Below are 12447 nucleotides of genomic sequence, written 5' to 3' on the forward strand. Positions count from 1 at the left end.
GAAAGAGTGATTGTTCTTCATGAGATCCACCCTGCTGGGAATTGGCTGTGAATGTTGAGAGATGAGTGATGTGATTGAAAGACTGCAGTTAAAGACTTTGTTTTCCACGATTTATTTGTTACTCAAACTGATCCATATTTTGGGTGAACAAGTATAAGAAATGTACAAGCAAAAATACTCTGTTAATTTAGTAAGAGAAACAGTTGTAAAGAGGCTGTATTATTTGCTAGCATCTTTCAGAACAGATTATTATGGAGATCAATTAGAAGATATTATGCCTTTCCCTAGATATTATATGATTCTGTTTCCTGTAAATACTCGTAATTTGACACTGAACAGTAGCTTCAAGAATCAAACGAAAACAAAAGAATTGGATACTACAAACCTTATATAAGAGGGTTGTTTTTAACTTAGAGTTCAGCTTAACTGTTTCCATGTGTAATTTTTTTGACTCATATGCGTGAGTAAAAATGGATTTTAAAAATGTGAATACACCTAAAGCTTTCTTTATGCTTTCACTGTAACTTATACAAATGTTCCAATATTGTTTTGTTTCTTTGTTTTACAGTCTCTGAAGAAGGTTAGAAAAGATTCTACTGTTCTCCCGATCTGCATTACAGTGTTTCTCTCCTATCTGCCTGAGGCTGGCCAGTATTCTAGCTTTTTTCTGTACTTGCGACAGGTAAATGTTGGTGTCTTTACATCTTAATAAGGATGATTAAATAACTATTCCCTAAGACCTCTTTTTTTTTTGAAGACTTTGCTCAGCGAAGTGCTTTCTGGCAAAATACAGCTTTAAAAAGTAAAGCCAATAACTGAGTAACACTAGATTCCTAATGTGTAAACCCTGCCATAGCTTAAGCATGTGTTCATAATGTTAAGCAGACCTTTGTTCCCATTCAGTACAGCAGTTTGTATGTCTCGAGGTGGGATCTTTCCCGTTGAAAAGCTGTTGTGTTTGAGGGAGGGGATAGAGAACTTCAGTTTCCAGATACATGACATCCTCAGTCTCCTTTTAACGCAGTTTTTTTTTTTTTTTTTTTTCTTATGTGGATTTCTTGGCAAGCAGTCGAGTTAAGGATTGTTCTCAAAAAGGGACTCTTCCTGTATGGATTTAGATTATAAGCAGAGATCAATGTTTTCTTTGAACAAGGTATCTCTTTGCTAGTGACTGTCCTGGATTGTGCTTGGCATTTGTTTTATGTATTTTCTGTTTCTCTTCAGATTATAGGTTTTGGATCTGCTAGCATCGCGGCATTTATAGCTGTGGTAGGCATTCTGTCTATAGTAGCTCAGGTAAGCTTTATTCTTTTTACTGTTTCATTAGACAGTTCAAACTGAATGCTGAGGAACGCTCTTCTGACTATTAAGCTTGCCTATAAACTTCTCACACACTCTAAATGCCAGTACACGTTGCATTCACTAAATGTTCATGTATGGTCTACGTAAATGTCTTGCTTTAAATCTGCTTTCCTTAGAAATACTGGACCCAGGCATCAGAAAAATGAAACAAAAATTTGCTAAGCTTAGATCAGTAAATTTACTGGAACTCTGGCTTTAAATAATAAAAGTAATGTAGGAAATTGGTTACTTATTGCAAGGCCTTCTCAAAGGGAAACGTGTTATTTTAAGCAAAAGTCATGCTACTTCCCTCTCCTCTATTGTCTTGTGCTATCAAAGGTGCATACAAATGATGAAGGAATTGATGTGGTCTGTCCAGGGTCACTTAGGCTCAGCATGGAGGCTGAGGAACTGTGAGGCCTTGGTATATTGTTTGCATACCTCTTAATTGGTAACAGGGAGCTGTTTTTTGAACAGGTCCTTTATGCTTTCTAGAAATCAAACAGTTTTTATGATGTGATCTTTGGTATCTTTATGGGTACAGTTTATCTTCCTGTTTTGATAACAGGAAGCTGAATGACACATACAATGTGCTGTAACCTTGTTGCTGTCCTTAGTAGAGGGGAGGTCTCACTGTGAAGCAACACATTCATCAGTGTTTACCAGTTTTACTGATGTCAGTGGTGTTCTTCCTTAACAATACAAACCATTATTGTAATCCTTGCTCTGTGGTTTGTTCTGATGCTTTTCTGTGCACTCACATTTGCCAGTCATATTTTCTTCAGACCAGTATTTTTGCTAAAAATCTCTAAAATATCTGCCCTTCTGATTGATAACTTTCAGTATTAAAATGAGGAAACTGCATGGATTTTTGAACTCTTTGAAGAGTGCAGCTTTATTGAAATAAGCTTTGCTTCATGAATACTAGTTTGTGTTGGCACGTTGGGTATCTCCAGAAAGAACTGATCACATGCAGATAGAACTACTGTAGTTTTTGCTATTTAGCTTTCAAACTAGTTTTGTCTAAGAACGAGAAACAAGAAAACTACTGCGAGGAAGATGTACATGAGAGAGGAAGTGTGCTTTGCTCTGCAGTCCTTCTGGTTCCTTTTCTCTGGCTTTTTACTGCTGCATCACTGAGTTTCTCATGTTAAAGAAAAACGTGTGTGCTGTTAATTGAATGGAGTTGTCTGTGTGGATGTTGCCTTGCTAGGAACAGGCTGTTTGTTGCCATGAGTGTATTGCTGTTGTATCTGAATGGTCCTACTTCCCCCTCAGCAACAGCACGTCTAATGGATGAAAACAGTAGTCTTCCTTTAGGGTTAGTTTCCATGTGCAAATAAAAAGGTCATATGAGTGGTGTAAAGAGTCACCAGAAATTGTAGTTAAAGATGCTTAGGAATTGGCCTTGACTAAATTTCGATGCGTGCAGTGATGTTGGAAAAGCAGCAGGATCTACTTGTTGGTTTTAATTGTAAATTTGGATAGCAATTCACCTAACTTAGAGATTACTTTTTTCTGCACTGACAGTCTTTTTTTTCCTTTTCTTTTCCCTCTAGTATTTGTAGATACTCGTAAATTCAACCCATATCCAGCCTGTACTATCTTAACTTGTTACCAGCATTTATTGTGGAACACTCTAGTCTGTAATGAAACACAATAGTAGAGGTGGAAGTGAAAGCCTGTTTACAGTAGAAACAGACACTGATATATAATGTCCATAGAAAAGGCTATAGATATGTTTCTCAATGTCCTGAAATAGAAACTCTTTAATAGTTAAGAATATCTGTACATCAAATGTTGATATGACTAGTCTGCATTTTGGACTTAATACAGGGGAAGTGAGAGCACGAGTAGTGTGAAGTTCCTCAGCAGTTGAAAGGACTTCTGAATTACTTTCTGTAGAAGGAGAAACTCCTTTAGTAATCTGGCTTTTTAAAATAACTTTTGGATGAACTAATTTCTCTTGCAGACTGTGTTTCTCAGTATCTTGATGAGGTCAATAGGGAACAAAAATACAGTTCTCCTTGGCCTTGGATTTCAAATCCTTCAGTTGGCTTGGTATGGTTTTGGATCTCAGTCTTGGTAAGCATCCATTTTCATAGGTATATATCTATTAAGGAACTGAAAATGTTTTTTCAAGCAGTTCTACCATTTAGTTCCGTCATCATGAGTATTTAAATGTTCGGTGAATTAAGCATTCTCATTTGTGTTACACTATCAAAGTTTAGTCTGTATTTTGCCTGTGTAGGAATGATAGCATTTTCCAGGTTTATACTGAAAGTTGCAGACTAACAGCCCTTTTGAAAAAGAATTCTTTGCACCGTTTTGGTCTACTGAGTTTATGTCAACAAATGTGGTTAAAACTTTTTCTTAAACTGACAAGCTAGTAAGTAGTATGTTCTCTCCAGTAATTCCACTAGAACCATTCTAATCAGTTACTGGACCTCTACTTTTTCCTTTTTTTTTTTTTTTTCTAATGTCGTTTTCTCACTATAGCTATATTTGGTCTTGAAAATTATCTAGAGCTTCTTTTGTTGGAAAAATTGTGAGTAAAGTGAACTAGAACCATAGGCTGGAACAGCTTTTTCTTTACAACGTTTGTCCTACTAACAGTGATGAATGCTTGTTCTTTATCAGAGCACTTCCTAGTGAGTTATAAAAGTTAGAGAACTGCCTTACTGGGCCACCCTGTGAAATGTTCCTTTGGAGAGGGAAAGCCTGTCCATCACTTCACTCCCACTCCCTTCTTTTCCTCTGTTGTAATAGCTAGTGTAGAATCGAATGCGCTTTTGTTCTGAGGGGAGCAGGAAGAAGGCCCTAATCAGATAATTTCCAGTCTTTAGGTATTTTAATAAGAGTACTTTCAAAAGGGCATTACGACTTTACTGAATGTACCTTTCTGTCCCTTTTTAGGGGGGGTAGGGAGTAATTATATGGGCAGTCTCATTTTTAATTCAAATTATGCATTTAACACAGGATGATGTGGGCAGCAGGAGCTGTAGCAGCAATGTCAAGCATTACATTCCCAGCAATCAGTGCTCTGGTTTCACGAAATGCAGAGTCAGATCAACAAGGTGAGTATTGAATGAATTTGTTTCAGCATCAGACTGCTTTCTTGTATGAGTCTTCTGTGTAGAAAGCAGAATACTTATCTAGGTGTACTTTTCGAATATGTTGATGAGTAATGAGTTTTTCTTTGGTAGTAGCTGTGTAAGCCTGCCAATCTATGTAGAAAGGAAGAAGTTACACAAATTTATCAAATTTGCATTGCAAAATGCATAGTTTCTGTCTGACCACCTACTTCTGGCTTCCTGTAAAAGTACTACAAAAGCAACAAAAACAGATGTGGTAACTTTCATGTTTTTTCCTTCCTTTTTTTTTTTTTAATGAAAAGTAATACTGTTTAAGTAGGTAGTTATGATTAATGTAACAATACGATATTTTTAATGGAAACTAAAATCACGTCTTACCAGATTCACATAAGGCTATACAAGAAGCTCTATTCTATGTTGGAAAGTTTGCCCTATTTGCTATAATACTTCAGATTTTCAAGGAATAAAAAAGGCAGCTTACATAAATAGCTGATCTGAGAAGACAGAAAAATTAATTGGTATTGATGTGAAGGGGAATGAACAGTCAGCGATAACTTCATTTAAAATGAAGTGAGGGAAGGAGTCATCACAAAGTATAGCACCGGCGCATATTAACTGAATTTTACCCTGTACTTATGATTTATATGTATCCATCTTGCTTTGACATTGTACAACTTGAAGTTAGATAATGGGAGGTAGAAAGGTTCTAGGAGGCATATTTCTATTGAATTTGAAAAGTGCAAAAGACAGTGGTTTATATAGCTTTTTTAATCATTCTGCTCTCCCCTGTTTTTGTTTCTAATAGAGACATTTAAAAGAGTTTTAAAAGACTTGCTTTCTATTTATGTCATGAAATGAATAGTTCAATTAAGTTGACAGAAGTCACAGATCTTTCATTTTACATAGAGGAAACTACTGTTAATAGCTCAGGCATACAATAATTTCTAGAGTGAAGTTTTGCCACCTAGTGGCACAAAGATTTTAAGCTTACATGTCAACATATGAAGAAATAACTTGGAACATTCTATTTGGCATGTTTTCTTTCCTTCCATTTTACAAGTTACTGCCTTAAGAACGAAGGGGATGGACAGACTACTTACATTGTAAAAATAGTGTTCTGTAGAATCGTAATCTGTAAGATCATCGAAAATCTTTTTACACTGTTGTCACAATAACTTAATGAAGTTGAAACAGAAATATACGCAAAGCTTTGATTAATCCAGCTTCTAAAATAATCTAATGTAAAACTGCAACCAGTCTGGTGTTGTGAATTTAATACAGTACTGCTGATTTTACTGTCCTGCATAACTTACTTGGTACTTAAATAAATTGTGGTTTTAGACAGGTGCAAGGAATAAATGTTAGTTTGTGCATATTTTGCCAATTACAACCCTTAACACATATATGTATTACTCTAAATTTCAGCTGAAAATAAATTGAGCAGGTACCACACTTAATCACTGCTTTTTTCCTTGTAAGCTTGGGTGAGGGTGGAAGAACTCTAACACAGAAAATTAGACTTGCCTATAAATTTAGCCACTCATATTCAAAACTTACATTGCTTCCAGTAGCATGCAAGTACAGTGACAGAACTATCGTCATGCAGAGGATTATTTTAATCCAGCAAAGTTGTCTTCAGTCTATCTCTTAAGATCTTAGTATGGAGAAATTATTATGAGATGTGCCATTTTGGAACAGCCATTAGAATACACTCAGAGCTGTTGGCTCTGAGTGTTTAATTCTTGATTGAAAAAAAACCTCCTACTCACTTTTTTTTTTCTTCCCTGCATTAGGTGTTGTCCAAGGAATAATAACTGGAATAAGAGGTCTGTGCAATGGCCTGGGACCAGCACTGTATGGCTTTATTTTCTTTCTCTTTCATGTGGAGCTCAATGAGTTGCCACCTGATCAGACTTCTGGAAACAAAGCAATGCAAGATCCCAGTGATGAGGTAAGTTTTAAAATTTGGTGTGAAGGTTGCAGTGTAAAACTCATAAGCGTAAAACTATGTCATTTTTGGTTGATTTATAATTCTCAAACTACTTAATTCTCACTTAGCTTTATTGGAGTATTAACTTATCGAACTAAGCTCGTAATTTAGATTTGATAGGAAATATTTAGATTTGCAGTATTAGCAGCTTTAGTTTCAATATTCTAATGGAGTCAGTGAACTTCTTTTGATGTACGTCTACTCAAAACACAGCTGTAATCCTGAGTTACAGTGAAACATGAAATTTTGACAATAGGAAGGTCATTTTTGTAACCCAGTTATAACAAGTTTATCTTTGAACCTTACAGCAATACGTTAATTATTCACATATCCAGTAATTCAGCATACAGTTGAGATACCTATTTTTTTTCAATGGCAGTAACAAGCCATTCATCACCTTTCCTTACCTGTATGAAACTTGGGGAGGGGGAGAAGTCAACCCTGTACATTTCTTTGGAACTCCCTTCAGTCTTTTTTTGTGTCCTTTCCATCTTTGTTTCAGGTCTGCATTTTTGTCCGCTGTGTTCTTTCCTATTTGGCTTCCAAAATACCAAATACATGCTCACCAGAGCTCAGAGAATCTTATGGATTATTTTTGCTTTTTAGCTTGATTAGTCTGACCTCTTCAGCTACAATTTCATTGCTTTTTCAAAATACGAAGAATGGACTTTTCAGAGAGATGATGATCTCTTAGCTAGTCATTAAGCTGATTAAGAACAGATTAACTGAATATGTAAATAACTGGTGGCTGTCACTGTGGAAACAACTGTGTGTTGTTCATCCCCCAGTCCATGCATCTTTCCAGGTATTAACTGTAACCAGTGCTTGAACATACTGCTCGCTGCTGTACGTATGGTGAGGTGCTCCATAATTTGCTCAAGCAAACTGAATAAAGTTTTAGAGTAAAGGGGCAAAGACACTTGTTTTTGTTGTACAAAGAAGAGACTAGTAAAATAAGGGAAAACCTTTATAATAATGATTTCGGGTTTTTAAGAGCTTTGTCATGCTTCCACTAGTTAAAATTTCACTCATAAAGTCTGTTTTGTAAAGGATCAAGTCACGTAAGCTTTTCTTGGGGGCTGGGAGCGTGTTGGCTCTTTGACTTTGTACGCACATTTCTGTTACAAGTAATGTCAGTATGTTCTGTTGCTTTAAGAATAGCCATGTGGGTTTTTTTGTTGAAGTAGCCCAGATGTATTACAGTGCTGCAACTGACTGTTCCAGTAAGTTATAAATGAGTCAAAACTTCTTTTGTGGAATTTTCTAAAGCTTGTTGTAGAAGGAATTCCTGCACTGAAGCCTAATATATGAGCTTCCTTATAAAATAATGATTTTTCTAAGTTGTAAGTGTAAATTAAAGTGTTGTTTCAAATGTCTTTGTTTTCTTGAAAACCTACTTAACAAATAAGTAGACATTTTTTAATTAGCAGTATAGCAAAGTCAGTAAGTATTTACATAACTAAGATTGCTTTTTATTGCTGTTTCAGTGGGACAACTCTTATGTTTAATTATGTATGTATTCATAAGCTTTGTTAAATGTCTGTAATTACATCTCTCTCTGTTAATAGTTACCAGGCACCTAACAAGTAAAACTGTCATTCAGGAACATAACAGTACAATTTTTTTCCTGCTAATTTGTATGTTCAAGTCTAATATGACAGTGGGAAATAACTACACAATTTGAATATTATATAGCTTTAGAAATAGATCTAAGTAAAATGAGTGAAAGTGAAACCAAGGAGTGCATCAAGATTAGACAAGGAAATTAGCAAATGTGTACAAGCCTATCTTACAACAATAGTACAAATACTTTGGATTTGCAAGGCCCAAATGCAAGCTACCTGTCTCTTGATTTTGTTCATTGTTTTAAATTGATAACAAGGAGTTGCTTTACAGATACATGTAGTTTGAAAAATGTTTTATTTATTTTATTAAATACTAATAAATGTTAACTAATAATTGTTTCATTAACAAGTTTAAATGGTAAAGTGCCTTGTTTTAAAAAGTTACTGGATGTCTGTAGAATCGCAGTTAACTGATATAATGTGCTTTAGTCTGTGACAAGCGTTGTCAATTTTTTTTTTGACACTTAAGCTTGTATTCTACCCTTGTCAAAAACAATGAGTCTACAGGAAGTCAATTGAGAAGGCACTGTTACCATGCTGAACCTTGATCAAACCCAGTGTGCTGCTGAGATAAATTAAAAAAAGTTCTTCCTCCTTTGTTTCCACTATTGTAATACTGGGTGTTACTGCAACTACAGGAAATAGATTTTTTAAGTTGTTACCAGAAATAGGTTATTTATATAGGTATTGTTAAAATTATAATGTGAAGGATAAATTTGTGTAACTTTTGACACGTTTTGCTTTGAGAGAAAGCTATCCTGTCCCATTGAAAAAAAAAAAAGTTTCACTTAACTAGTGAAAGCTGATTATTGTCCTAAGTTAGTATTTTACCTTTCAGACATAGTCTTCTGTGTTCGCTGATGGACAGAGTGCTAAAACAAATTGTTAGATATAATGGTTTTGTTAACCTTCACATTAAAACAGTGGTGACAGGAAAGTCTGGATGCAAATTTCAGTTGTTTGTAAATGGAGGAGAAAACAACCTAGTGGTCATTTCTGGTGTTTTACACTGTTGGAGCTTATTTTTTTCCTTTTTTTTGACTTGCCTTTGAGCAAGTATTTCTATTACTCTAGAGGACTAGAGGAATAGGATTTTACTGAATATAACTTTTTTTTTTTCCTTGCGGAAGTGGGAGAGCTGCAATGTTACCATGGGTCACGCTTGTGATTCTTTTCTGTCAAAGAAAACATCTGATGCACCTATTCAAGAAAAATTGTGTATCTGTTCTGCAGAACATAAATAGTAGAAGTTACGCATATCTGTATTAATTCCCAAATAACTGTTTTCGAAACTGGAGAGCCTAAAGATGGGAGTGAGGTTGTATCATTGTAATTATCCACAGGGAGACCTTACAGCAAACAGTGCAGTCATAGGCTGTGTTTGGAGAATAATAATAACAATTGGCAATGCAATGAGCAGAGACTGCTTTTCAAATCTTCTTATTCCCTTCAGTGAAACTGCAATAGTGGAATATTCAAAAGCTGCTCAGATAAATCAGCTGTTACACTGCAAATGAGGATATTAATATGTGGAAGTTTATTACATTCTTGAAGTACTTCTGGTCTTAGCACCACTTGAAGATTTAAGTAATATTGTTAATATAAATTCTGTTAATATGATTATATATTTTAAATTTAGAGACTATCAGCTGAAAAGTTAGGCCTCTGCTTGTAGTAAGAGTTGAAGCAAGGAAAATATCCTGTTACTGCATGCTTAATTTCAGCTACTTTCCTACTTCATACTAGAATAACTTCCTGCATTTAATTTGGTAGAAAAAAGTACACTGGATTGACAAGTTTCATCTTCTGATTTTTATTTAGTTTTAGTTCACAAAAATACAGAAACGTTGTTTAAGGTATAAAAAAAAAAAAGTAAATCAGTGGATTGCTATGCTGTCTGTTGCAAAGTATTGTCATCAAACTTAACTAGTTAAAATTAGTGTTATAACATTTCTGGTGCTTGTTTTTAATTGTGGTTATGAAATATGGATAAGCTGTATTTTAAATTTTAAAATAAACTGCTTAGAAGCAAAAGAGAGTAACTCCAAATACTAAGTTATCATGCATGCCAGCAACCTGTCTCTGCAGTGAGAACAGTATGTACAGCATAGTCTGCTGTTACCTTCCTCACTCATGTATTAGTTTTTTGGGAATTTTGTTTATTTGGCGAACTTGATTCTAAAGTTTGTCAGCCATGGAAGCAAGTGGAAAAAGTGCAGTTAAGTTAAAGATTTATTGAGCGTTTGTACTTCTGGATGTTGAAACCTTATCCTATTAATCTTCAGAGGAGTCTTGCTGATTTAACAGGCATGTTGTCTAAAGAAAAAGAATTATGAAGAAGCATTGGTCAATGTCTGTTTCATCTGCTAGGCAATCCTATTGTCAATTCATATTTTTGTGCATATTTCTGTTTCTTAGATCAGTGTTCAGTTCAGAAAATTCATGTTGCAGTGCACATGTGAACTTGTCTGCATAAAATTTATAGTCACTGTAAATATATCTGTTATCTCCCACCTTAATGGTATAGTTCTTAATGCAGAAGTCAAGCTAAAATTTCATTAATTCTTTGATATGCTTGTTTCCCCGCAGAGAGCAATCATTCCTGGTCCACCCTTCCTGGTTGGAGCATGCATTGTTCTTCTGGCTTTTCTGGTCGCCTTATTTATTCCTGAGCACAGCAAAGCCAGCAGTACCAGAAAACACAGCAATAGCATCAGCAGTACTCTGAGTAACAACCTAGACCGAAGTAGCGAAGAGGACATTGAACCATTGCTGCAGGATAGCAGTGTATGAAAGCTAACTTTTGAGGAGGCTATGGAACAAATTCATGCACTGAACTGTAGCTCCGGGAGCTTGGTGGGTTGTACAGAGTATCTGGCCTCTGAAAGGAAGGCAGCTGTGTGCAAGGGAAGGTCACATGCTGTATGATACTTCAGGTTGATACCATACTTGCAGGAGGGTTTGTTACCTTGGCAGGTTACAACTAGGTGTGGTTCTGCAAATGCTAGGTCAAATCCTGGTATTGGGTAGAAACCCGAATATACAGACATAATGGATTTTTTTTTGAAAAGTTTGAATGTTCAATTCCTAAAGTTGTGTGCAAAATAATCAGGTATGAGGCAGAACAGTTTCTGCCACCACTTTTAAAAGCTGTTCTGCTTTCTTATGCCTTTTGTCTGTATGTATGCCACACGTTGTCCTCATGATGTGGGAGGGACTGATCTGTATAGTTCTGGTATCTGAAGCAGTGGTTATCAATAAAAGTAACTAAATTTTCTGAAGGCACCTTCTCAAATACTATTTAGTAACAAGAAGTCCAGTAGTTGCCAGAAAGCACTGATGAAACTGACGTGACTTCTGAGGGTGTATGATCACACGTAAGTCATTACCCATAAATGAAGGTCATATTGAAGTCTTAAACCCACATTCCAGAATAGTCAGTTCTGAGAAGTTAAAGCAAATCCAGATGGCCCCTGAGAGCACTGGTCACATTAATGTTTTGCTGATTAAAAAAATAGAATTTTAGTTATAAAATGAGCAGCATCAGAAATATGGACACTTCTGACTTGTGAGCAGGAAAAACAGTGGGTGCCAGAGTAGTTTACATCAAGAAATGTGTATATTTATTGCATTTTGTCACTTTATCTGCCATATGAAATAATCTTTCCTATTAATTCTTTTCACCCCTGCCTTAACTGCTACTTAGTGTTCAGTTATTAATCATATTTAGCCTTCGTATCATTGTCTTACCTGCTGAATCTCATGGATATATTCATATCAAGTTTCCTTTCTAAAAGATGCTTTAAAGGAGTTACGAATGGCTACAAATGTGCTACTTTTTAGAGACATTTTATGAAAAATACACAGATTTATATGTATTTTGCTGCAGTGTAAATGAACCATTAAACTCAACTTTAACGATGTACTCCTATGAATGTTTTATACGTATGCAATATATGTAGATATTTGTAAGGAGTTTTAATTTTTCCAGATGGGGTTCTGTGTAAATCATGTATTTATAAATGTAATGAGGGTACTGACAGATATACAGTTTTTTAAACGGATTGTGTATTGACTGAACAAATTTTAAAAATATATATTTTGAAACTTGTTCCACATTGAGCAGAGATAACAAACCTTTTGTACTATGCAGTATGGTTTTTTAAGTTAATAAGCTTCCTAATGCATAATAAATCTACATCTTAAGCTTTCTAGGTTTCATATGTGAGTGTGTGTTCTTCCAAGTTCACTATTCTGGCTTTCCTGCTTCAGAACAAAAGTGGTGTAATTGTAGTGCTGGATTACAGTACCTAAGTTCCTTTTGTACTGCTGTGTTGTGTCTGCGTCATCAAGCATAGTGACAAGCATTGCTTTGCTCAGAAGTCCATTTGGTGTC

At 35.4% G+C, this 12447-nt stretch overlaps 1 protein-coding gene across 1 annotated transcript in view; it reads left to right on the forward strand.

The window, feature by feature from the left end:
* The window catches only part of HIATL1 (hippocampus abundant transcript-like 1), a 20422-nt gene extending 9578 nt beyond the window's left edge, over positions 1-10844 (forward strand). The window contains exons 6-11 of the mRNA XM_009885667.1: positions 569-682; positions 1225-1296; positions 3314-3426; positions 4321-4418; positions 6230-6387; positions 10641-10844. Of these exons, the coding sequence (XP_009883969.1) occupies positions 569-682; positions 1225-1296; positions 3314-3426; positions 4321-4418; positions 6230-6387; positions 10641-10844 (759 nt within the window). The remainder of the gene's footprint in view (positions 1-568; positions 683-1224; positions 1297-3313; positions 3427-4320; positions 4419-6229; positions 6388-10640) is intronic.
* Positions 10845-12447: the final 1603 nt, after the last annotated feature.

This window comes from Charadrius vociferus, unplaced genomic scaffold (assembly GCF_000708025.1).
Source record: "Charadrius vociferus isolate BGI_N301 unplaced genomic scaffold, ASM70802v2 scaffold305, whole genome shotgun sequence".
NCBI classification, from domain to species: Eukaryota; Metazoa; Chordata; class Aves; order Charadriiformes; family Charadriidae; genus Charadrius; species Charadrius vociferus.